The sequence below is a fragment of the Hypomesus nipponensis genome, chromosome 19 (assembly GCF_054491055.1).
Source record: "Hypomesus nipponensis isolate SF chromosome 19, ASM5449105v1, whole genome shotgun sequence".
Taxonomy (NCBI): Eukaryota; Metazoa; Chordata; class Actinopteri; order Osmeriformes; family Osmeridae; genus Hypomesus; species Hypomesus nipponensis.
Genome location: NC_140379.1, coordinates 12,857,119 through 12,878,256, shown reverse-complemented (window position 1 = coordinate 12,878,256; position 21,138 = coordinate 12,857,119). Strand labels below are relative to the sequence as shown.

Below are 21,138 nucleotides of genomic sequence, written 5' to 3'. Positions count from 1 at the left end.
CTATTACATTTCAAACAAATTCAAAAATAACTGTACTCACTTCCCACCCCGCACAACGGTCTGACCACTTATTTGGTCTAAACCAAAACATGCATACCCAATGACGGTCGCTGCCCATAGCCAATGAGAGTCAAGACTGCATTTTGATGCGTATTTTGAATGAGACAGAAACGGCTTCGAAGATCTAGTGCACTGAAGTTACTGTACAACAAGGGCTTTGAAAGTTGTTAAACTAGCTATACAAATATCACATGTTGGATGTATAAGTGTTACAGCTCTTCACAAGAACGAATCTAATAATACTGGAACTTCACGATGAGAAAGAGGTATTTTGAAATATCTGACTTGATGCAATCCACGGAATGTCAAATGCTAAGCAACTCAACACATTTTAGCAGCAATAGCTAGCATGCATGGTTGCCTGCCACTTGCTGTATGTCTTGCTATCTAAATGTTAGTTAGTTGCCTTACCTGATCAAACAAATGTCTTATTTACGTGTGGCAGAAATCTATCACAACAAGATCTTTTGTGGTATTCGTAAGCTCCTTCTACTAGTAGTACAGTAGTTTGCTAGACAGATTGTTTAACAGAGCTAGGCTGGCTACAGTAGTTTACTTCACCCAAACAGTCATCCAGTAGCAGGGTGATGAGACTAACCCCCTTTTCTCTTGTCCCAGTGAGGTGCTCGCAGCTGAGTCTGTGGCATGCCTGAATAAAGCTCTGTGCCACCTGAAGGACATCTGGGAGGAGATTGGTATTCCGGAGGACCAGAGACTGCAGAGAACTAATGTGGTCAAAAACCACATTCAAGTGAGTCATAAAGATTCTATCTAGTTAGGAATTGAACATGTCCTTCTGAACTGACCAAGACTGTACCTTCATGCTGCAAGTGGTGCACCTGTTCGCCCCATGCCGATAATACTAATCTGCATGCATATGCCGAGTTTATCAGAGTATCTGGCATTATATTATCTATCGAATTGTTCAGATGCTGATTCAATATACTGATGTCATAGGGGATGTTGGACATGATGATTGCTGAGGAGGAATCTCTGAAAAAAAGACTGATCAGCAGCCTTGAAACATGCCGGAAAGAGCTGGAAACACTCACCCTGGAACTGCAGTTTCCTCCATTTGAGGTAGGTTTTTTTAGTCAGTGAGACATATTGTGACAACTGTCTTGCGGAATACCATCCAATCCATTTGAAATGTGATGCATATGTATTTGACCTCTACTCCCCTGTGTTGCACACCTGCCCAGGAGGAGAAGGGTAACAGCATGCTCCAGCAGGAGAAAGACATCCGCACGCGAGTGGAGATCCTGGTGAAGGAGAGGAGTCAGAGGATGCAGCAGCTGAAAGCCCTGGTTGAGCAAGACCAGGACCTGTCTGATATCCTGTGCTCCCAGGCCTATGCCATCACCCCCAACTGCGTCCCCTCTATGGAGCAGCTGGACAGCTTCCGCCGGCACATCTCCAACCAGATGGCAGAGAAGGTGACTTGTCAATCCTTATGATCAACACACACGGTATGGATACTCTGTTTCCGAGTTCCGACTTGAGAGGATATGTTTGTTGGGTCTTTTGTCCTTTTCTTGTAATTGATATTGTTTATGCTGGCTGATGTATTCATCTGGAAGGGAAGATCATGATTGTGTCTGTGCTCAGGGGAGGAGGCGGGCAGAGTTTGTGGACGTCAAGAGGCAGATCATCCTGTGTATGGAGGACCTGGATCAACTCCCTGAGACGAGCTTCGAGAAGGACATTGTTTGTGAAGATGAGGACGCGTTCTGCCTGTCCAGAGAAAACATTACCTCACTCAAACTCCTCCTCTGCCAGGTCAGTCAGTTAGTATAGTCATGGACTTATTATATTTGCTTATCACTCATTTTATGCTGTTGAGATGACTGCTCTGCCATTGAGCTAACTGTAATTTGTGCTGTGTTGTGTGTTTAGCTGGAGGAGAGGAAGGCAGAGAACGAGGCTGTGTGTGAGAGTCATAGAGAGAAGATCCAGGAGCTTTGGTCCAGGCTGCAGGTCCCCCTGGAGGAAAGAGAGGCCTTCTCTGAACACATGGTTACCTCCAAGAAGAGGAATCTGGAAGCAGTCAGTGAAAACTCGACCTTGTGGTGTAGTTCATATTAGTGACAGATGATTTTTCCGAGGTCTGCGTCAAGCAGTCCAAACCCCACACGCGATGTGTTTGGAGTACGGGCACCCCAAAGTGTATTCTATAACCAGGAGAGATGTTTTCTTCTCTTGTCAGTTACAAGCGGAGGTCCAGCGCCTGGAGGAGATAAAGCTACGAAACATTGTTAGTGTCATTGAGGCCATGCGCTCGGAGATAGCCGTGCTCTGGGAGAAGTGCTTCTTCAGCACAGACCAGCGGCAGGCCTTTCTGGCATACTTCAGTGGTGAGTGGTACCTAAGAACTGTATTTTGAAGGGGTTCATTTTCAATGGTTTGCAGTGTTTCAAATGTGCTCTCTTTTCATCCCCCTAGAGGAGTTCACTGAGGAGCTGCTGAGCCTGCATGAGGCTGAAATCCTGCATTTGAAACGGCACTATGAGGAACACCAGGAGTTGTTTGAAGGAGTTCACCGCTGGGAGAACAGCTGGAGACTCTTCCTGGAGCTGGAGGTGAGCAGCACCATGACCCCACTGGGGCTTGCTTTAGCACAGACCAGGCCGCGTCAGCCCTGTCTTAGTTAACGTCAAGTCCCTTGCTCTTTCAATCCTGAAAGAAAAAAGCCACAGATCCCAGCAGATTCACCAACCGAGGAGGAAACCTCCTCAAGGAAGAGAAGCAGAGGTCAGAGTTGCACAAAAGCCTTCCGAAGGTAAGAGGATACAACAAAAATATTTATACCCTCTTCAACAACCAATTGCGTTTCTGTAATGATCGAAAGGCGTCCTTGTTCAATGTTAAAAGGTGTCGTCTGTCTATGTTTTGGTTTTTCAGCTTGAGAAAAAGCTGAAGGCCCAGATTGATGTTTGGGAGTTGGAGCAGGGCAGGGAGTTCCTGGTCCACGAACAGAAGTTCCTGCCGTTTGTGGAGGAGCAGTGGGAGCTGCACCGCATTGAGAAAGAAAGAGAGAAACTGGAGAGGGTGAGGAAGTAGCTCTGTTTGTGATCACAAGCTCTCTGGATTACACCTAAGATATGATCCATCACTGTACCCACATTTTCTACAGCATCTGAAGAAGAACAAACAGACCGAAGAGGATATGCTCTATGGGACATCTGTCCGAACTCCAACCAAACGGAGATTCCTTGGCACTGCTACCCCCGGTAAAACACGAAAGGTATCATAACCACTAATGTGAACTTTAAGCCTTTGTATTAATTGCATGGCCCTATTTCGAGAGGGAGTCAGATGGCTGAGCGGTTAGGGGATCGGGCTAGTAATCAGAAGGTCGCTAGTTCGATTCCCGGCCGTGCCAAATGACGTTGTGTCCTTGGGCAAGGCACTTCACCCTACTTGCCTTGGGGGAAATGTCCCTGTACTTACTGTAAGTCGCTCTGGATAAGAGCGTCTGTTAAATGACTAAATGTAAATGTAATGTAAATGTAATTTCATATTATGTGAATATAACAAGTGGACAAATAGTTAGCCTGAATGCTTGTTTGTCTCGTTAAACCATAACTAACAGTGCTAACAAATCAGATCAAGTTACTTTAGTTTCACTATTCTAATATGTTGGCTTGGCGATGGCCTCACAAACTGCTATGTTTCTTTCTCAGCTTAACGCTACCTCCAGCACCTCTAGTGCCAACTCTAACAGCACTATGCGCTCAGTCTATGGTGGGACTGTCTGCCACTCACCTATGTCCCGCCCCCCACTGTCAGCAAACAAGGTCTGTGCAGTGTGTATAAATTGTGCAGAATAGTGACTTATGATGGAAATATTTTGAAAAGATTCATACTAACCTCACCATCCACACACGTGCAATCAAATGTCCTTAGTTGGTCTTGGTTGTAAGTGATTCTTGTGGCTCATAGTTCTGTGTGTTTTCCCCAGGGCCCTGGAGCACGGACCCCAGGACGTAGCAGACCCCCTCACGGAGGCCTGCAGGAGCGTCAGAAGGAGAACATAGCCCAGGTGAATGTGTCTCCTTTGTGTGGAGGGCTGAGGACCCCTGCTAGTCCACAGCGTACCATCAGTATTCACTCTGTTGCCAGCACCTACTCAGAGTTTGCGGTAATTTGGATGTTTAATTTTTCCACCCTAATCCTTCACATTTTCCTTTGAATTCTCAGCAGCAACACACAGTCTAGTCAGAATGGGTGATAGTAATTGGAAAATAACAGTAATTTTGTTTTTATTTTAGACAGACTTAAGCAATCTTGAATGTATTCAGTCAAGGTTTGTTTGAACATACATTTCTCAAAGTTGTTCTCATCAGCAGTGTCTTAAACTAAACTAACTGTTGTGATTAACCACCTGCATTCATAGTCTGTAAGTGCATTCTTGTTAGCCAACATGCATACCATTAGGCAGGGCTGTGTGATGCTGTGGTATTGTTTTCCCCACCTTCAACCATCAATAACTCCTCCCCATCTAACAACTTTTCCCGTTTTTCCCTGATCCATTTTTATTTTCATTGATGTCATATTGTCACTCTTTGTATCGACATGGAAGTCTTTTTTCCAGTTTTGGACCGTTTGTGATCTGCCTTTGCTAATGTCAGTCTTACTCTTACCACAGAGAGATCTCTCCAAGGCCTCCAACACCAAGTGCAAGCCAGTTATCCTGAACTCCACCATTACTCACCTTTGATCTACTTGGACAATGACAGAATAACTAGAATTACATCACACTCCATTCTAGTCATGAACAACTGTTTCTGAGGGGAATCACTACCTTTTTGTTGGCGTTTGTCTGTTCTGATTTGTAAATGATAGTAGTAATATATGTATAATATATGTAGTAAGTGTTATGGACAAATATTGTAAGTAGGTCTATGTGTTATGAATTGTATCATATTTCAACTAACACTGTTTTAGCTTTTCAAGAATGTACTGAAACGCATGTGTATTTTATTCAGGTAAGATGTAGTATAAAACATTTCATCCTATATCTGGTCCTGCACTTAGTAGTAAAAGAAGAAGATCTAGGGGGAGCCAGTGTTCTTTCCTATATGCAAAATGGGCTTTCAATCCATGTGGGTATACTAAAACATGAAACACTGATCATGAATACTTTGCACAATCTATTTACTGTTGTATATTATAGTTTTTCACTCATGCTATATTCACCCTTTCATTAAGAGGCATTCATTTAACCGGTATCACGGCCATATTCATTTTTTAGTAGATGCTGTTACAAAATGATTCGTTTAAATGCTGACATAGGTTCATACCTACTGTTACAGTATGCTCTGGGAAATTGGGGGAAATTCATTTTTATTATATTGTTATGTAATGGATTAAATTAATCAAATGATGTTCGATTTCGCAGACCCGATGTTATTCAAATAAACATTTTGGTTTAATTTGGTATACCAAAGCTTGTTAGCGGTATTCAAATATAATCTATAATTTTAAAAAAATCAGTTGTGCTTCGTCTTTTTCCACCCGGATATGTTTAGATGGGAAGCAATTAGAGGGCGGACCGTTATCAGGAAATACGTTTTGTAGTCCCAAGGTTTCAACCACAGAGTAAGGTTTCAACATTGCGATATAGATTTTTATAGACACATGGTTTTAATGGATCACTTTGAAGAGGATTTAGTTGCAGCATTACGAGCAATAGTCAAGGATGGAAATTGGCAATGTGTAGGGGATACATTGAATTTTGAGCAAACATGTACAAAGTAAGTCATTTGCTAACATGCTTTATACTGGAAGCCCTGTCAGCTGTCTTGGTGACTACTGTGTGAATTCTTTGTTGTTTTAAGAAAACCTCTGACCTCTTTGTTGATGTAAACTTGTTAATATACATGTCGACCGTACTTCAGGCTGTATTCTGAAGATGGTGAACACATAGTACTTGTCCATACCGAAAATGATTCATTCTGGGCGATGGATTCCTCCTGCCCTCATGAAGGTAACAGGCTTACAATCATTCATAAGTTTGTCTTGGGTTTAATATATTATGTAAAATATTTTGAATAATCCCCCCCCAGACAATAAACGTACTCATGAGACGTCTAACTCTGGTGCTTTTATTAGGTGGCCCCCTGGACCTGGGTGATATAGAGGACCTTGGGGATGGAAAGCTAGCTCTGGTCTGCCCCTGGCACCACTTTGACTTCTGCCTGGAGACAGGGGTCTCCACTACTGGGCTGCAGGTAGGAAGAGTGATCTCAAGCAACAGCGTGATTTGGATATTTAAACATATTTTGTGTAACTTAGTATGACATCTGTATTTTATAGAACCAGGTGTATGATGTCAGAGTGGTGGAAGACAAGGTTTATGTGAACACACAGAATTCCCTGTCCCTGACTCCCATTCCAGTGGCAAAAACAGCCTCTATAGGTGCAGTATAGCACTGAGCCGTCTAAAAAATTAAACAAAACAATTTGCCAATACACTATGACTAATCTTTTTGTTGTTGTTGCTTCAGGCCAACTGTCACCAGAGAACAACAAGTTATCTCCCTCTGAGGACACGCTGTGTTTCTGGGCAACCAAGATTCTGTGTACTCCTGATCCCAAAGAGAAGGCAAGCAGATTAGTACCACACTATTTCCATCTCAGAATGAAAGACACATTGTCTGGGATGCAGGCATGTTCCTCAGTTGATGTATAAATGAGCCCTGTGCTTCTTCTCCAGGTTAGCCTGACACTGGAGGTGCAGGAGCGGTGGTGCTCAGGAGGGATAACGGAGGTGGGCCAGGCCACACCCCCAGCCCAGCCCAGCAGGAAGGACACCCTGACTGTGTTGCAGCCAGGGAAAATCAAACGTGGCAAAGGAGGCACACAGGTCCGTGTGTACGACACAAACCTCTTTGGCTAACCAGACAGATATGTCAAAGCACAACGTGACATTGTGCTGAATGCTTCCATCTTGTGTGTGGCCAGGCCAGCAGGATAGCTCTGCTCCATTCCCTGGCTAACATAGAGCAGTGGGCCATCGACCTGTCCTGGGATGTCATCGCCAGATTCTCCACAGTTCGACTGGACACTGGAGAGCCTCTGCCTCGACAGTTCTTCAGCGATTTTGTCAAAGTGGCTGGGGACGAGGCCAAGGTCAGTGTGACACAACGATTGGTCAGATCACGGACAGGCACAGTCGATAATAGAAAGATTGCTACCTACTGGTCATACAATCAGTATGTGATATATTTAACAGCATTATCACCTGTTGGAGACGAGGATCACAGAACTTGGGAGTTTCTTTGGAGCTTTGCCTGTACACAACGGTAGGTACGGTGAGCATTTCACTTCATGAATGTTACATCCAACTGAAGAACAGGGAGTTGGTTTAACCTTCACTTGTCTCTACAGGACTGTGGCAGTCAGCGACAGATACGTCACATGACCTTCTAGCGAGGCTTGCTATTGTGCACATGGTGCATGAGGCCAGGTAAACAAGCAGATTGACTTCAGAGGATTTTTCTCTCACTTAAAATCTGTGAAAGGAAGATAGAAGCCTGCAGTAATATCAGAATCATGTCTCAGTCACTCGCTCCCTCTGTCCTCTTCAGAGGGTTAGATGTCCACCCCCAGACTCTGTCCCGCTTTGCAAGCCAGGGTGACACAGGCTCTGTGGATGTGCTGGAGGTGATATACAAAGATGAGATCACTCATGTGGCAGCAGGACTGCGGTGGTTCACTTACATCTGTTCAGAGGAAGGCCGGGTACGATCCCAGAGACACAATACTTATTTCTAGCAGATGATAAAGGTTTACATTCTGCCGAATACTGTACATCTTAGTGGCCAAGCCTACTCTGGCCTTCTGTCCTGTATAGGATTGCTTGTCGATGTTCCATGACCTGGTAAAGCAGCACTTCAGAGGATACCTGAAACCTCCTTTTAACACAGAGGGCAGGAAGACAGCAGGAATGACTGAGGAGGTACAGCTAAACACCTATCCTACATTTGTCTGCTTCATTTAAGTTCTTGACCATGTTAAATCAAATATTTCTTCTTCAGTGGTATGTGCCACTTGTCAAGCCACCAGGTTGACAGACCTCACAACCAGCTTGCTGCGAGACACCAACTTTCCTGGGAAAATGCAAGACATCTCCAAGATAAAGCCGTCATCTACAGGATAGGTGCAATGTTACCAAGAAATGCTAAATCATCTGTAATATATCGTAATGAAGCAAAAGGATATAAGAAGTACTGTAAAAATGTGTTTATGCAAATAAAATTATTTATATATTTAAGTGCACGTTCCAATGCTTTGAGTCACACTCCTGTAATTTGTGAAGAATACCACTTTATTACATTCATGTTGATATTCAGTTGTCTTAAAACAGACAAAGAGAAATTCTTTGAAAAGAATAATATTAACTACATGAAATGAGATGCCATTGTACAATAGTTACTACATCATGAGCCTTAATGGACAGTAGTTACTACATCATGAGCCTTAATGGACAGTATGTTGTGTCGATGTGTTCTCTCTTATTGGCTGGAGCTCAGTTCTGTTCTTGTTGCTGAGAAACAGGCACTCCCGTGTCTGGTGAGAGGATCTCCTCTGAAAGCTCTGGTGGAGGTAACCATTGTAGAAGTCTGTTGCAGACAGTCTCTTCTTTAGTATCACTGCCTTGAAGCCCACCCAGCCATCCTACATCAGAGCCAAATGAACACTGTCATTCTCTTGGTATCATGTTGAAAGAGCCTTGCCGTGTAGCTGAATGTTTTAGAATGACAAGTCAGGTGTAACAAGAGAGCTACTGTACTACATACCTTACAACAGACAGCCAGTGTGTCTAATTCTTTCTGGTAGCTGATGCATCCTGGAACTGGCTTCCTTCCTCTCCCTGCGGTCAAAATGAATCCAGTCAGTGTTGGTTTTCAATCTTACAACCCAAAAATGGTCTGATCATAAAACTGGTTACCTGAAAGAGATATATTGCATGTGCCGACAAAGTCCAACAACTTGACGGTTTTCCCCATCCAAATGGTCCTCAACGGGATCTGATAGGAGAGTTGATGGAAATGTGTTACAACAGCAGCAAAATGGATGTTATCCTCCCCGGTATTACACATCAGATTAGTCTGTTCTTACTCGAGATCCAATAGCACGATACAGACGGTCAATTTGGGCACAGGTCTGCTCCTCCCACACCATCCAGCTCATAGACAAGTTGATTTTAGGTGCTGTGGGAATCATGACACAAAAGCTCTGAGACATGAATTGTGTTCGGTATGCTTACACATGCAGGGAGACATCAACATGCTTACCTAATGTTGCACCCTCTTTGTCTTGCTCCCTTTGGTGTAATATTCTCTCAGGAAGGTTCTTCAAAGTCTCCATCAACTGTTCTTACAAAAAAAAGAGACCTTGCTTTATATATATATATATAAGTCATTTAAGGGTTTGCATGACAGGTTGATACCAGGTCTTGCATGTGCTCCAGTGACAGTAGTGTGATCTCTCTCACCAGGCCAGCTCCCTGGGCAGCCAGGGCTGCTCCTAGCTGGTCAGCAGTGCAGTTCTCAGGGATCTGGTGGAATCCCTGGTGAAGAATGGGACCCACATCAAACCTGCAGCAAACATGTCATGAGTGAATTAGTGATCAGCTAATGTAATCATGTATCACCTCAACTGCCCTTCCTCCTTATGTGATGTCCATAGACCTGGCAGACAACGAATCCCCTGTAAAGGGAAGGTTCCCATGCTGTGGTGAGAGTTGGAGGACTGGGTCTATTTACCTTTTGGCTCGTATTTGCATGACAGTGACCCCCGTGAAGGTGTCCCCATGCAGGATAGTGTGGAACACCGGGGCTGGGCCTCGCCACCTGGGGAGCAGGCTGGGGTGGACATTCAGGATCCCACTAGAGAACACACAAGCACACGTCTAGGATGGGACACACATGCAACCATCAAGGATTGAGGTCTGGCTCAATGGGAAGATTTTTTTTCAGGGCAGGCACTCAGTGACCAACAGCATTTCTGGTGTGTCACTGACTGTACTGTACACATAAGTGTAGCTCACTATGGAAACTGGTTGATTAGTCTCTCCCGGAGTAGGCAGCCAAAGGACACGACCACTCCAACGTCAAACCGGCCCTGGAGATCTCCAAGAGGCCATGTGTGAACCGGGAGACTATTCTCCTCAGCAAACCTCTTCACTGGGACATCATTATCTAGTGTGACAACCTCAAGTGACTCCACAACTCCATCACTGGACTTTCTGTAAAATAAACAAATCCCATATTATATTGCACCATATTAGGCAGGGGCCAGGGAGGATTTCTGCATGGAGTTTCTGCTCATTCAAGCGGTCTGTGTTAGTCTTACCTGAACGTGGAGAGCAGTTTCAGGGATTCTACTGCAAAATCATCAGTGCCAAAGAACAATATTCTCCAAGGTGGTCCTGGTGTCGAATCCTTAAGGGTGCCAGCTGTCAGTGTCTGGTCAGGGATGGGTCCACCACATCTATGTTTGATATGGATTCTTCGATAACACAGTCGGACAGAAACATGTCTCTGTATGCAATAACTGCACATGTTATGGAGTATCTTCCAACCCATTTGTTTTGCACTGACAGTATTCCACATCTTCACCTACCTAAATGCAATAAACTTGATAATTGCATGAGCAGGAGTATCAATTGTCCAATATATTTGACTCGACTACAGGATTAATACAAATAATGAATCGCTTAGCTGTATTTGGAAAGTCAGGCTACACCTTCATCTGACGCTCCTTCTATGGGCGCCGCCATATTTTATCTATCGTGAATTGCCTTTCCGGTACCCTCGAAATAGATTCCGAATGGAAGCACGTATTTTAACACATGGTCCGCAAACCTTAAGTAGTACTTTGTCATACCTGCTGTCAGGCTGTCAGGGTCATTAAACCTCCATGGAACGCAAGTTTGACAGCCAGGTATGCTTATCCGCATAGTCTTCAACAAGTTGGGTAGGTCTTTAACCATTCATACATGGATCTTCTTTAAAGTTGATTAAATTGGTGACATCATTAGTTATCCTGGAGGGGTATCACAACAATGAAAACTTCTGTTTGTCATGGAAAGCCACCCTCAGGCATAGCCTACAACATAATCATTTATCAAAGGGCATTTTATAGTGGCATCAATATCATGCCATTTTCAAATCCTGTGATCTCTGTGTATGTCTTAAATGACACAAAGGTCGTTCACCTCACACTGTAAGCCACAGTTGTCGTAAAGAAATAAACACCTTTATTTTTTTCTTGTTTAAACAACCAAATATTACGACATTTGCTTATGTGCCAGGTGTTTGACCGATGAGTCACTGACTGTTTTTCTGTCATCCCCTTAAATGGCAGTTCCAAGGTTATAGCTAGGCTGACTAAACAGAAACTGGTCAAAGACCTTGTTAAATACAGGGCCAGCTCTCCTTACTCTCCCAAATCACACAGTCAAATCTTTAGTTAATATGTTGAGTTGAAGAAAATAGATAGAACATTTTCTGGCCTTCCACTGTGCAGATAATAGAAAGGAGCATTTAATGTGAACCATCTATTCAAAATTAAATTTGAGAGATTTCATGTTTTATGTATCTCACAATTGCTTCAAACTTTTTGACCCCTCAATTATTTTCAAATAATACCCTAGTTTACAGACACACTTAAACTTGAGTTAAAACTCATTGCTATCTTATTCCATTAAGTCTTACACATTTCTGAATCAAGAGACAATGAAACCTAATCCCCTCCCATTTGAACTTTGGAAAGCTTTCCTTCCCTGTGGTATATGTTGAACAGGTAGAATCATGCTCTGTGCAGCTTTGCTCCCATGCCAGGCAGTGAGAGAAGGAATTCTACGGAGGTAAGTGAAGTCTCCCTGGGACGCAAAACACTGTAGAGTCATAATTGTTATATAAAAGAAGAAAAGTCTGCGTATATATTAGTACATGGTTTTTGAAGCTTTGGGTCAAGAACATAATAGGACAACAACAGTTAGTCATCAAAATACATTTATCGTCTATTCTTCAAATGTCAATTTTTCTGTTTATTATTTATTTATTGCCAATGGTTCCACACCATTTCACAAGACCTTATAAGGATGATGCTGGTTGGCAGTGTTTGTAACACAGTAAAAAACTAAAACATTTAAGAAGATATCTCTACTTTCAAAGCAATGTTAAGTACAATTTCAACTGGTGCACAAATAAGGCAGTGCTTTGGATAAATGTTCCATCTGCAGGACTGGTGTACATTTTTCTGTTGTAACTAATTTGTTACCGACCACCCTCTGGTTTTAAGGAAACAGGGAAAGTAAACAGGGAAAGGAAGGGTCTAAAATAACCAAAGATGAATGTCTAATGTGAATCCAATTGTTAATCTATTGGAAAACATCTGATGATGAATTTGGAATGGGATTCTGTATTTCTTTTGGATTAAGTAATGTAACATGTTACACAAATGAATGTATATGATTTATGTTATTCCTTAATGCAGATTTAGCCAACCAGACATGATGTACAGTTGGATGGTACTCTGTCTTGTCCTTCCAGGTAATGTTAGCGCTCCTAACAATAGGTAATCTCCACCTAATCTTGAGTCATATGGTCATAAGACCATAGAAACTAGTAAAAGCCTGTTGGGTTTGTGCAATATCAAACATGTCCAAATACATTTTCAGGGACAAGCAGCTTCATGATCCACAACACAGTTCACAGCTTGTGCCTTGAAGACTCCAAAACTGGCTGGGTTCAGCTGAAGAAGTGCAGCCTTGACTCAGATCTTCAGCAGTGGGTGTGGAGGGACCCCAATATCCTGGAGAGTGTGGTCACATCCAGGTGCCTGTCGGGCTACCACGCGGATCCTGTCCAGACGGTGCCCTGTGAAGGGGGGGAGGAGGGAGGAGAGAGGGAGGGGAATGGACTCCAGTGGGATTGTGAGGGTAACAGACTGATGAGCCGGAACCTGTCTCTAGAGCTGTCCACAGATGGGAAACGCCTGACTCTGTCACCCCGGAGTAAACAGTCCAAGTGGAGGTCTCTGGATGAAGGGGACATCTGCCAGGAGAGGCTTAGTGAGTCCAGCACACAATCAGTGACACTCAATTACTGTGTGAACAGAAAACCTTGTATAAACTATGACAAAGCATAAAAATTAATGTGGAAGGTTGTCCACCATTTGTGTCCTCCATCTTGTTACAGCAGAGCTGCAACATGTGCATATGTTTGTATTGGCTCCCCACAGGATCCAAAAGGGCATCCTCCGATGACCAAGACGAGTTTGAGGTGAGGGAGGGGGGAGTGGAGATGAGAGCAGCCGCCATGACTGAGGAACAGAGAGAGTTTTTAAAATGGTTTTATCGCACGGAGGACCGTAAGTGATACTGCTGAGGTGTTCTGTGACCGTGGTGCTGGATGTTTTAACACAGAAAAACAGAACCTTTTATTGGTTCACTTCAGTATTTGGAAACACATTTATCAGGACTTTGGATACAGTTGTTCCCTTGTACTTGGTTAACTAGTTTGAGATAGGAGGGACAACTTAACAAGGTCACTACCCTACTTGACATACTACTAACTACGCATCCTCATGCCTTCCATCATAAAAGGTTGTGGTAATAAAAGGTTTTGCTCAAATTTACATGGCCATAAAGTTTTATTCCCAAGTCTTTAAAGAAGTTGTTAAGTGCACACTTGGAGCAAGTTCAAAAGCAGTCTTTGACGTCTCTGAAAGCTCCTGGGCGTACAGTCTGTCTTTGAATATTTATTCTACGGCTGGGTGATAAGATGTCTTTGTTCAGTAGTGTGTGTCTCTCATTTTCATAGCAACGCGATGGAAGTTGGCGATGCTGGCTCTGTCCTTTGGGGCTCTCCTCCTTGGTTGCCTACTCCTTGGCATGGGCTCCATGGCTAACAAGTAAGATATCTTAGAATCCTTGGTGGACTACATATACCCACATGGAACTCATCGACACACATCCAATTACCCAATTTTTGGTGACGGCTCCATGACGGCTCTCTCTCTCTACCACACAGAAACAGGAAGAAGATAGCCAAGTATAAGGCTGCAGCTGCTCTGGCTCAGAGGTCAGAGGGTGAAGAACTCCAGGTCTTCACTACAATCACAGAGGTCAATGCCACCCATAGCACCCCCACTCAGGTCAGGACACTGTCAGAGAGTGTGGTGCAGCAAATCCAACCGCAACAAGACAGCGGGGAAACAGACAGGCTTAAACCTGGGGAAATCATGGTGACCTGGAAGAACGGAGACGTCTCCAATCTGTACCCTGAACCTGCAGCAGAGCTGGAGGAGGAGGAAAGACAAGAGGTGGAGACAGAAGTGGTGGAGACACAAGTGGTGGAAACTGAGGAGGTGGAGAAGAAGGAGGAGGAGGTAGAGGTTGAGGTGGAAGAGGAGGAGGCAGAGGCAGCAGTGTTGATGGGGAAGAAAGAGGGCCAGTGATGGAATTATGGACGAGAGGAGGAAAAAGAAAAGCAAAACTGTACTGAGACCCATTAGGTAACTCCAGAGTAGATGACGACATTCTGGAAAGAGGGACGGTGATATTTAAAATGTTTAAAATGTACTCTAATAACAACATGATAACGACTAGGACAGTTTACTTGCTTGAAAATCCTTGAACTGTAAAATTGTATGCGAATTGTATTAAAACTTTAGTGGTGTATAATAAGCACTCAAAAAAGTGCTTCTGAAGAATACGTTTTAATTTGGTTTGTTTAAAATTTTATATATATGGTGTGTGTATTTATCACTGCTTGACAGCATCCCCTCATATCTGTTTTTACAAAACAGTTTTTACAAAACAGAAATAAAATATAAAGTGATCATGTCTGTCCCTTTCCTTTTAGTACTTCAGTAACATGCAGTACATGGACACACAAAAAAAGTGCAAAAGCATTTTCACAAAGATCTAAAAAAGTTTTGTGAAAGTTCAGTTTTGCATGTAGTTACCCTAATACACCATCAGAGGGCACCGTCATGTCAAAAATTCAAAGTGAAACTACAACGTGACATTTTAAAATTCATAGTTAGTGTCGGCCAGTAAGGCACATGGGAACATATCATCATTCATTATGACACAATCAGTCCAGTATAAAGAATTCTGTCTGAGAAGTATGTAGCATTGTTGCTGGTCTTGTTCACTGAAAGGTCACTGTAGCTTTGGTCCACGTCCAGTGACCCTGGCAATGACATCACTGATCAAGGTTGTATACTGTATAAATCCTATGTGTCCTGCAGTCTGCTCTGTATGTTCGTGCAATTGTTGCTTGTTTCGCATCCCAACTCGTGCCAATCCATCAACACCTTACATCATTCTCCTCTCCCTGAAGAGAAATGGTCATTCTGCTCCATCCATTAGAATATCTTGAACCCTTTGAGCAGGGTGAGTGTGGGAGCCCTGCGTTTGCTCTGGGCTCTGGAGGACTTCACTGTGACCAGCTTGGCGGTGGTGGGGGCTGGTAGCTCCGTGTAGCGGGGGCTGGCGAAAGAGGTGGCCGAGGAGAGGCTCACCAGGGGCTTGTCCTCGCTGATGTACAGAGGTCGTAACGGGGAGCTTCGCTCGCCCTCCCGCCTGGCCTCCTTCACTGCCTCGTGGAAGACCCTCTGCACCGAGAGGAAGTCCAGACAAGCAGACACCTCGAAGAACAAGCAGCCGAAACGAGACGCCAGGGCCGAGCCATCGGACTGACTCACCTGCCTGGTTAAGGAAAGGGAAAAGTGAGGAGTCAGGTGGGTGAGCACTTAGGGAATCGGGCTAGTAATCAGAAGGTTGCTGGTTCGATTTCCGGCCGTGCTAAATGACGTTGTGTCGTTGGGCAAGGCACTTCATCCTACTTGCCTCGGGGGACTGTCCCTGTACTCACTGTAAGTCACTCTGGATAAGAGCGTCTGCTAAATGTAAAAGGTTAGAGGATAAGATGCCAACTTTAAACAAAGCCAAGTTTAAACAATATCATACACTATCAAGAGAAATAATCAACCTCAAATCCTGCTATTCATCCCCTCTGCTTGACATCTTCCACTAAACATGAGTCTTCTGAATAAACAGCAGCAAAGACATATTAGTCCCAGCCTACTTCACGATTTGCAGAAATAAAGCATGCAACGGGGCCTGACGCATGCCCTCCACGAACCTCCCATTGTCTGCTTGTGATGTTGATGAGACTCTGCACTCCAGACCTCCTCACATCCCCTTTGTGGTGGTCCCTTCAAACAGTACTGAGAGCTCCAGGAGGCCCAACCCACCTGTATCTCTCCATATCCAGCTTGTTTCCCAGCAGGATGATGGGGGTGTCAAGCTGGAGGGCTTTAGTGTGCAGGGTGATGGTCTGCAGGTACTGCTGGCATCCCTCGAAGCTCAGTCTGTTGTCTATGCTGTAGACCACCAGGAAGGCGTTGGCCCAGGTGAGGTAGCGCTCACAGTTCACAGGACCATCCTACAGAGAGGTAGACAGCATGGCGGATCACTCAGCCTGGTCTGCAGCTGAGAGATCATGAGTGAGGCTGTGTGTAAAACGTGTTTGTTCAAACCTGGTCAGCAGTATCCATCACTTTTACCACCACTGGCTGTTGGTCTACAATCTCCTCAGTGGAATATGTATCCTCTAGGAAGTCAGACAAAAGAAAACACATTCTTCAGGAAATGTCCAGTCAGGAACTGAAACCAAGAGGATATGTCATCGTTGTTTTCATTATGAAGACTGAAAATTGTTACCGAGATTGGGGTCGTATTCACTGATGAAGCGCTTTGTGAGAAACTTCACAGTCAACGCTGCAAAGCAGAAAAACACATCCTGTTTAGATTCAGGCTTACATTACATGTCTGTCAAACTGTCTTTAAATCTGGGGTCTACACTTGGAGCATGAGAAACAACCCGACATAAACACTCCCATGATATTTGGTATCAGATTTCTGTAATAACAAACCACTCAAAACTGTAGAATACAAACACAATTATTGTCCAGCTTTGCCAAATAGGACTCAGCAAAACATTTATTTATCAATTATGTTATTATGTAATGTGAGAATATTACTTTTTTTTTATTTGTCCAATATTTTTTTTTTAATATTAACTTGCCAGAAAAGAACCTGAACAAACCTGATTTTCCAGAACCCATCACTCCGAGAACCACCACGTTACACTCAGGTTGACCCCGCTCAGGAACAGCGGCAAAATTGCAAGTCCTTGACTTCCCAAACATCATCCTTGTTAACGTAATTACAAGAACCTCCTCAATTTGGTCAAGGAAAGTACTAAAAAGTGTAAAACTTGTAGTAATCTATCGTTCATAATAATTATACAAATAGCTACCTCGATTGCAAATGTATCGACGAAATGTGTTCAGTTTATCAATGCATGTCTATGGTATCTTGGTTTTTCTAAATTGCAGGGGTCGTGAAACAACGAAGTCGTAATTCCGTGTCAAATTCATTTCAACTGATCAAAGTCCATATTGAAGAAAATATCCCCCCAAAAATACTTTCTTTAAAGACTCGTAAATGTCCGTGCTGCCTGTTCGTGCGAGAAGTTATATGCACGACCGAAGGAAGGACCAGGCGTGGACTTGAGAAATCGAGGAAAATTAGAAGAAGAATGTTTCTGCTTACGTACATGATTGACTGGGCACCTCCTTTTATGGAGACTGGCTTAAGGTCAACACACAATGGCCGGATTTTTCTGTGTGGGTTAATAATTGGATCAAAGCTAGTTAATATTTTTGCCCTTTGCAAGACGAGAGCAATTCTATACACATACAGTACCTGTGCAGTTATGTAAATAACTAAAGTTTTAACTTAATGAAACTCCCAATATGATGATAAAAAAAATACTGCAGTGATTTTAAACACTGGAGATGAGCTGGTCCTGATTGTGACCAGATGTAACCCCCGGACCACAAGTTGTTTACTGCATTGCCATAAGCCCACAATTTACCTGGTGGCCATACTCTTGATATCAATCTTCAGTGAGGTTCAGATATTTGATTATGTGAAGCTGGTTGATTACAGTAACTGTGGCAGGTCCGAATACGTCATAACACAAATAATTTGATAACTCAGTTTCACTGTACTTTGTTTAAGTACTTTAAATGCAAAAACCCTGCAAGTAGACTGGGCCCAAGAATTGCAGAGCACTGTCACACAATACCACGCAGTAGACAAGGACACCAAAATAGCATTGTCTTTTTAACAACCTCAGGGAACAATCTATTGTTGTAGTTGAACTTTTACAACTGCTGTCAAGGACAAGCCCGGGCATTTTCCACAGGCACAAAACTGTCAGCCATAGACAAAGAGCCATAAATCAGCAGCATAACTGAGATGTACCCCATTCACACAGCCTCAGCCGTGTCCCCTTTCATCAGCTCAACACTGTTCTCCCTCTGCCGGCTGAGTGTCATGATCATAATGTATTAGAACTGCCACACGTCCCCTGGCTATGTATAGACACGGCTATTCTTGTAGCTGTGAAGAGAAATACAAATACAGTGGGTAGCCAGTCAAGTACATCTGTTCCGGACAGTGACGGTTCAGTTGAGCTGCTTCTCCGCCCTGACTGGAAGGAATGCCTTGACTAAACGCTTCTCGTATGGACATGGGGTACTCCGGTTATTGTCGTTATTTCCTCTGTGTCATTTTTCCATTTGGCTTCTGGCGGGGATGAAAATCACTGGCGGCGTGATGATGGAGCCTAGCAGCTGTCTGGGCTCAGGGGCTGATGGTGAGGAGCCAGCCCCGGTCCAGCCTCCACAGCCTGTCGGGATGGACGTCCTCAAAGTGAGAGTAGATGAGACGGTTTTTGTGGTGGACAAAGCCCTCGTCACTCAACACTGTGAGTACTTCCGAGCCCTTTTCCAGTCAGGAATGCGTGAATGCCAGCAGGAGGAGATCCACCTGAGGGAGCTGGGGGCGGGGGGGTTTCTGATGGCCCTGCGCGTCCTGAGCGGGGAGAGGCCCATGCTCAGCGGAGACGAGATCGTCGAGGCCATCGAGTGTGCCTCTTTCCTCCAGGTGGACTCCCTCACGAAACACCTCATAAATATCCTTAACTCTGACAACTGTGTGCTCATGTACCACACGGCGGCTACCTACGGGCAGCGGCAGCTCTCCCACAGCGCCGCTCTGTTTATCAGAGACATGGACTCTGAACTGAGAGAAGAACTGGGCGCCTTGCCAAGAGAGCTGGTGGAATACATTGAGTCCCTCAGTCCTGGCAGATACATGGTGGTCTGCACCCATTCCCCTACCATCGAGCTGCTGCAGAACTCCCAGAGGACAGTCTGCTTCCTGGACGAAGAGGAGAGAGACTGGAAAGTCTTGACTCAGTTACCCGTGAATGCCAGCACAACCATGGCAGGGGTGACTGTCTTAGACAACAAACTGTACATCGTCGGAGGGGTGCATGACGTCAGCAAGAAAGTAGTAGACACCGGCTACTGCTACAGCCCGGAAAGTGACTCCTGGTCTCTGATCCCAAGCCCCCAACAGCCCCGCTACAACTTCACTCTGATTGGACATGAAGGCTACCTCTATGCCTTGGGGGGGAGTTTGAACGGAAAGCCATGGCATCTGTGGAGCGGTACAGGGTCTCTACAGGAACCTGGAGTTTTGCCTCCGACCTCCCCTGCCCTGTGGCCTCTGTGGTCTCAACCAAGGCCATGAGCAGGATCTTCATCAGCCTGTGGAAGTCTAAAGGTGCCACAGAGATCCAGGAGTATCTGCCTGAACAGGACCGGTGGGTGGTGGAAACCACTTTGGTCCGCCACCAGAGCTACGGTCACTGTATGGTAGCCCACAGGGACAATCTGTATGTGATGCGTAATGGGCCAGGCGAAGACTTCCTGCTGTGTGTGATGGACTGTTATAATCTCACTACTGGCCAGTGGACGGCCATGCCAGGCCAGTATGGGAATAGTAAAGGGGCTCTATTCACAGCCGTGGTCATAGGAGACTCTGTTTTCACCCTCAACCGCAAGGTGACCACAGAGTACTCCATAGAGGAACACAGGTGGAGAATGAAGAGGGAGATGACTGGCTTTGGGAGGATTGGATCCATGTACACATTCCTCCTGAGGATGCCAAATGCCCAGCACCGCATTTTAGGAAACTCTCACGCTTTGATTGATGGTCTAAGTTATGGGACCCGTATTAACCACACACCCAGGTCCTCTTTACAATGTTTGGACTAATTCCTTATCAATAGATTTCTTCATATGATGTCTCTACACCTATTAGGCGAAGAGACTTGTTTAAAGTGAATGTTGTCACCTTCATTTGCATTGGAAAGTACAGTACAACCAGTGAAGCTGTATCAAGTGTGATGATGCATACTGTATTTCAAATAACTCTTTCCATGGAAAATAAGCAATGGTTTGTAATGTTCTTAAATATTTTTCCTGTTTTCACAACAAACGGGCTCTTTATGGCCCTAAGGTCCCAGTGGTATCATTGCTAGGACTCAAGGTTACATGGGGCCAGAATGGATTTCACAGCAAGCCAACACTGCTGTAATGAGGGTATGTTTGCAGCTTTTAGAAAGATTTCCCTAGATGGACACGTTTTGAAATCTAATGGGATAACCTATGTAAGTAAGACATCATTCATTCGATAGATAACGCAAATACTTGGCCCCTGGCAAAAAAAGATTGGAAGTAAGTGGAAGAATGGTATGTTATGAAGCAATAAAATATAATTAAAATCACATGTCTTAAAGGTGAAGAATGTAATTAATGATGTTTTGTTCATTCCTTCACTAACATATTATATTATCATTAATTTTTTACGAGCAAAAAGAAACATATCTCAGAACCTTCCATGCATTCTGTGAGTGAAGTTTATTAATTGGAAAGTGATAAAAGAAATGCTGTCCTGGCCAAGCACATTGTCAAATACAAGCCCAGTCTATCATCAGAAGATACACATCTTTAATAGATGCCAGCGCTTCCCTTTGCTCTGCTCACATCTAAGACCCGCTGGGGCTTTGATAAGAACATAACAAAACTGGATTGTCACAGCCTGTAAAAGTGGGCACACATCACCAGAGA

General features: G+C 44.2%; 6 protein-coding genes across 8 annotated transcripts; 4 read left to right on the top strand and 2 right to left on the bottom strand.

Annotated features, from left to right (window-relative positions):
- The first annotated feature begins 142 nt into the window (after window positions 1-142).
- Window positions 143-5,510, top strand: prc1b (protein regulator of cytokinesis 1b). 2 transcript variants are annotated; one of them, XM_084681656.1, is made up of 14 exons: window positions 143-326; window positions 679-811; window positions 1,018-1,140; window positions 1,263-1,496; window positions 1,669-1,839; window positions 1,957-2,106; window positions 2,267-2,414; window positions 2,503-2,639; window positions 2,744-2,839; window positions 2,962-3,108; window positions 3,194-3,304; window positions 3,744-3,857; window positions 4,022-4,102; window positions 4,709-5,510. In XM_084681656.1, exons 1-14 carry the CDS (start codon window positions 316-318, stop codon window positions 4,778-4,780), a joined length of 1,728 nt encoding a protein of 575 aa, XP_084537782.1. In that variant the 5' UTR covers window positions 143-315; the 3' UTR covers window positions 4,781-5,510. The 2 variants fall into 2 exon arrangements, with proteins under 2 accessions (XP_084537782.1, XP_084537781.1); XM_084681655.1 differs by having other exon boundaries at window positions 144-326; window positions 4,022-4,201.
- A 104-nt stretch (window positions 5,511-5,614) lies between these two features.
- On the top strand, window positions 5,615-8,338 carry LOC146247107 (uncharacterized). Its single transcript, XM_084681658.1, has 12 exons — window positions 5,615-5,816; window positions 5,961-6,049; window positions 6,175-6,293; window positions 6,379-6,481; window positions 6,570-6,667; window positions 6,779-6,928; window positions 7,027-7,194; window positions 7,298-7,367; window positions 7,453-7,531; window positions 7,653-7,806; window positions 7,919-8,023; window positions 8,103-8,338. The coding sequence occupies exons 1-12, from the start codon at window positions 5,701-5,703 to the stop codon at window positions 8,133-8,135; spliced, it is 1,284 nt and encodes a 427-aa protein (XP_084537784.1). The 5' UTR covers window positions 5,615-5,700; the 3' UTR covers window positions 8,136-8,338.
- Window positions 8,339-8,374: 36 nt separating this feature from the next.
- Window positions 8,375-10,880, bottom strand: mtfmt (mitochondrial methionyl-tRNA formyltransferase). The gene is made up of 9 exons (XM_084681659.1): window positions 10,423-10,880; window positions 10,118-10,315; window positions 9,834-9,956; window positions 9,563-9,665; window positions 9,363-9,438; window positions 9,187-9,278; window positions 9,017-9,095; window positions 8,865-8,938; window positions 8,375-8,742 (listed from the first exon to the last, which is right to left on the bottom strand). The coding sequence occupies exons 1-9, from the start codon at window positions 10,680-10,682 to the stop codon at window positions 8,545-8,547; spliced, it is 1,203 nt and encodes a 400-aa protein (XP_084537785.1). The 5' UTR covers window positions 10,683-10,880; the 3' UTR covers window positions 8,375-8,544.
- Window positions 10,881-11,867: 987 nt separating this feature from the next.
- Window positions 11,868-14,919, top strand: LOC146247105 (uncharacterized). Its single transcript, XM_084681660.1, has 6 exons — window positions 11,868-11,938; window positions 12,571-12,626; window positions 12,755-13,147; window positions 13,318-13,446; window positions 13,899-13,989; window positions 14,109-14,919. Exons 1-6 carry the CDS (start codon window positions 11,883-11,885, stop codon window positions 14,533-14,535), a joined length of 1,152 nt encoding a protein of 383 aa, XP_084537786.1. The 5' UTR covers window positions 11,868-11,882; the 3' UTR covers window positions 14,536-14,919.
- rasl12 (RAS-like, family 12) lies at window positions 14,781-17,734 on the bottom strand. Of its 2 annotated transcripts, none has more exons than XM_084681662.1 (6): window positions 17,409-17,734; window positions 17,196-17,302; window positions 16,811-16,867; window positions 16,627-16,700; window positions 16,342-16,532; window positions 14,781-15,793 (listed from the first exon to the last, which is right to left on the bottom strand). In XM_084681662.1, the coding sequence occupies exons 2-6, from the start codon at window positions 17,299-17,301 to the stop codon at window positions 15,451-15,453; spliced, it is 771 nt and encodes a 256-aa protein (XP_084537788.1). In that variant the 5' UTR covers window position 17,302; window positions 17,409-17,734; the 3' UTR covers window positions 14,781-15,450. The 2 variants fall into 2 exon arrangements, with proteins under 2 accessions (XP_084537788.1, XP_084537789.1); XM_084681663.1 differs by having other exon boundaries at window positions 17,196-17,286; window positions 17,409-17,731.
- An 883-nt stretch (window positions 17,735-18,617) lies between these two features.
- On the top strand, window positions 18,618-20,795 carry kbtbd13a (kelch repeat and BTB domain containing 13a). Its single transcript, XM_084681657.1, is given in 2 exon segments — window positions 18,618-19,628; window positions 19,631-20,795. Coding segments are annotated over 2 exon segments (1,527 nt in total). The 5' UTR covers window positions 18,618-18,754; the 3' UTR covers window positions 20,284-20,795.
- The last annotated feature ends 343 nt before the right edge of the window (window positions 20,796-21,138 follow it).

What these genes read in the sequence shown, in the direction of transcription:
- prc1b (XM_084681655.1), top strand. An exon ending in CCCCCGGTAAAACACGAAAG is followed by an intron (nt 3,305 to 3,743) that starts GTATCATAACCA and finishes TTTCTTTCTCAG; the next exon opens with CTTAACGCTACCTCCAGCAC. An exon ending in CCCCACTGTCAGCAAACAAG is followed by an intron (nt 3,858 to 4,021) that starts GTCTGTGCAGTG and finishes TGTTTTCCCCAG; the next exon opens with GGCCCTGGAGCACGGACCCC.
- LOC146247107 (XM_084681658.1), top strand. Translation starts at nt 5,701, where the DNA reads ATGGTTTTAATGGATCACTTTGAAGAGGATTTAGTTGCAGCATTACGA. An exon ending in CTCCTGATCCCAAAGAGAAG is followed by an intron (nt 6,668 to 6,778) that starts GCAAGCAGATTA and finishes CTTCTTCTCCAG; the next exon opens with GTTAGCCTGACACTGGAGGT. An exon ending in AGCTTTGCCTGTACACAACG is followed by an intron (nt 7,368 to 7,452) that starts GTAGGTACGGTG and finishes TTGTCTCTACAG; the next exon opens with GACTGTGGCAGTCAGCGACA.
- mtfmt (XM_084681659.1), bottom strand. Translation starts at nt 10,682, where the DNA reads ATGTGGAATACTGTCAGTGCAAAACAAATGGGTTGGAAGATACTCCAT. An exon ending in CTAATCAACCAGTTTCCATA is followed by an intron (nt 9,957 to 10,117) that starts GTGAGCTACACT and finishes TGTGTTCTCTAG; the next exon opens with TGGGATCCTGAATGTCCACC. An exon ending in CAAAGAGGGTGCAACATTAG is followed by an intron (nt 9,279 to 9,362) that starts GTAAGCATGTTG and finishes TGATTCCCACAG; the next exon opens with CACCTAAAATCAACTTGTCT.
- LOC146247105 (XM_084681660.1), top strand. Translation starts at nt 11,883, where the DNA reads ATGCTCTGTGCAGCTTTGCTCCCATGCCAGGCAGTGAGAGAAGGAATT. An exon ending in ACTCTGTCTTGTCCTTCCAG is followed by an intron (nt 12,627 to 12,754) that starts GTAATGTTAGCG and finishes ATACATTTTCAG; the next exon opens with GGACAAGCAGCTTCATGATC. An exon ending in GTTTTATCGCACGGAGGACC is followed by an intron (nt 13,447 to 13,898) that starts GTAAGTGATACT and finishes TCATTTTCATAG; the next exon opens with CAACGCGATGGAAGTTGGCG.
- rasl12 (XM_084681662.1), bottom strand. Translation starts at nt 17,301, where the DNA reads ATGATGTTTGGGAAGTCAAGGACTTGCAATTTTGCCGCTGTTCCTGAG. An exon ending in TGAATACGACCCCAATCTCG is followed by an intron (nt 16,701 to 16,810) that starts GTAACAATTTTC and finishes CTGACTTCCTAG; the next exon opens with AGGATACATATTCCACTGAG. An exon ending in TGATGGATACTGCTGACCAG is followed by an intron (nt 16,533 to 16,626) that starts GTTTGAACAAAC and finishes ACCTCTCTGTAG; the next exon opens with GATGGTCCTGTGAACTGTGA.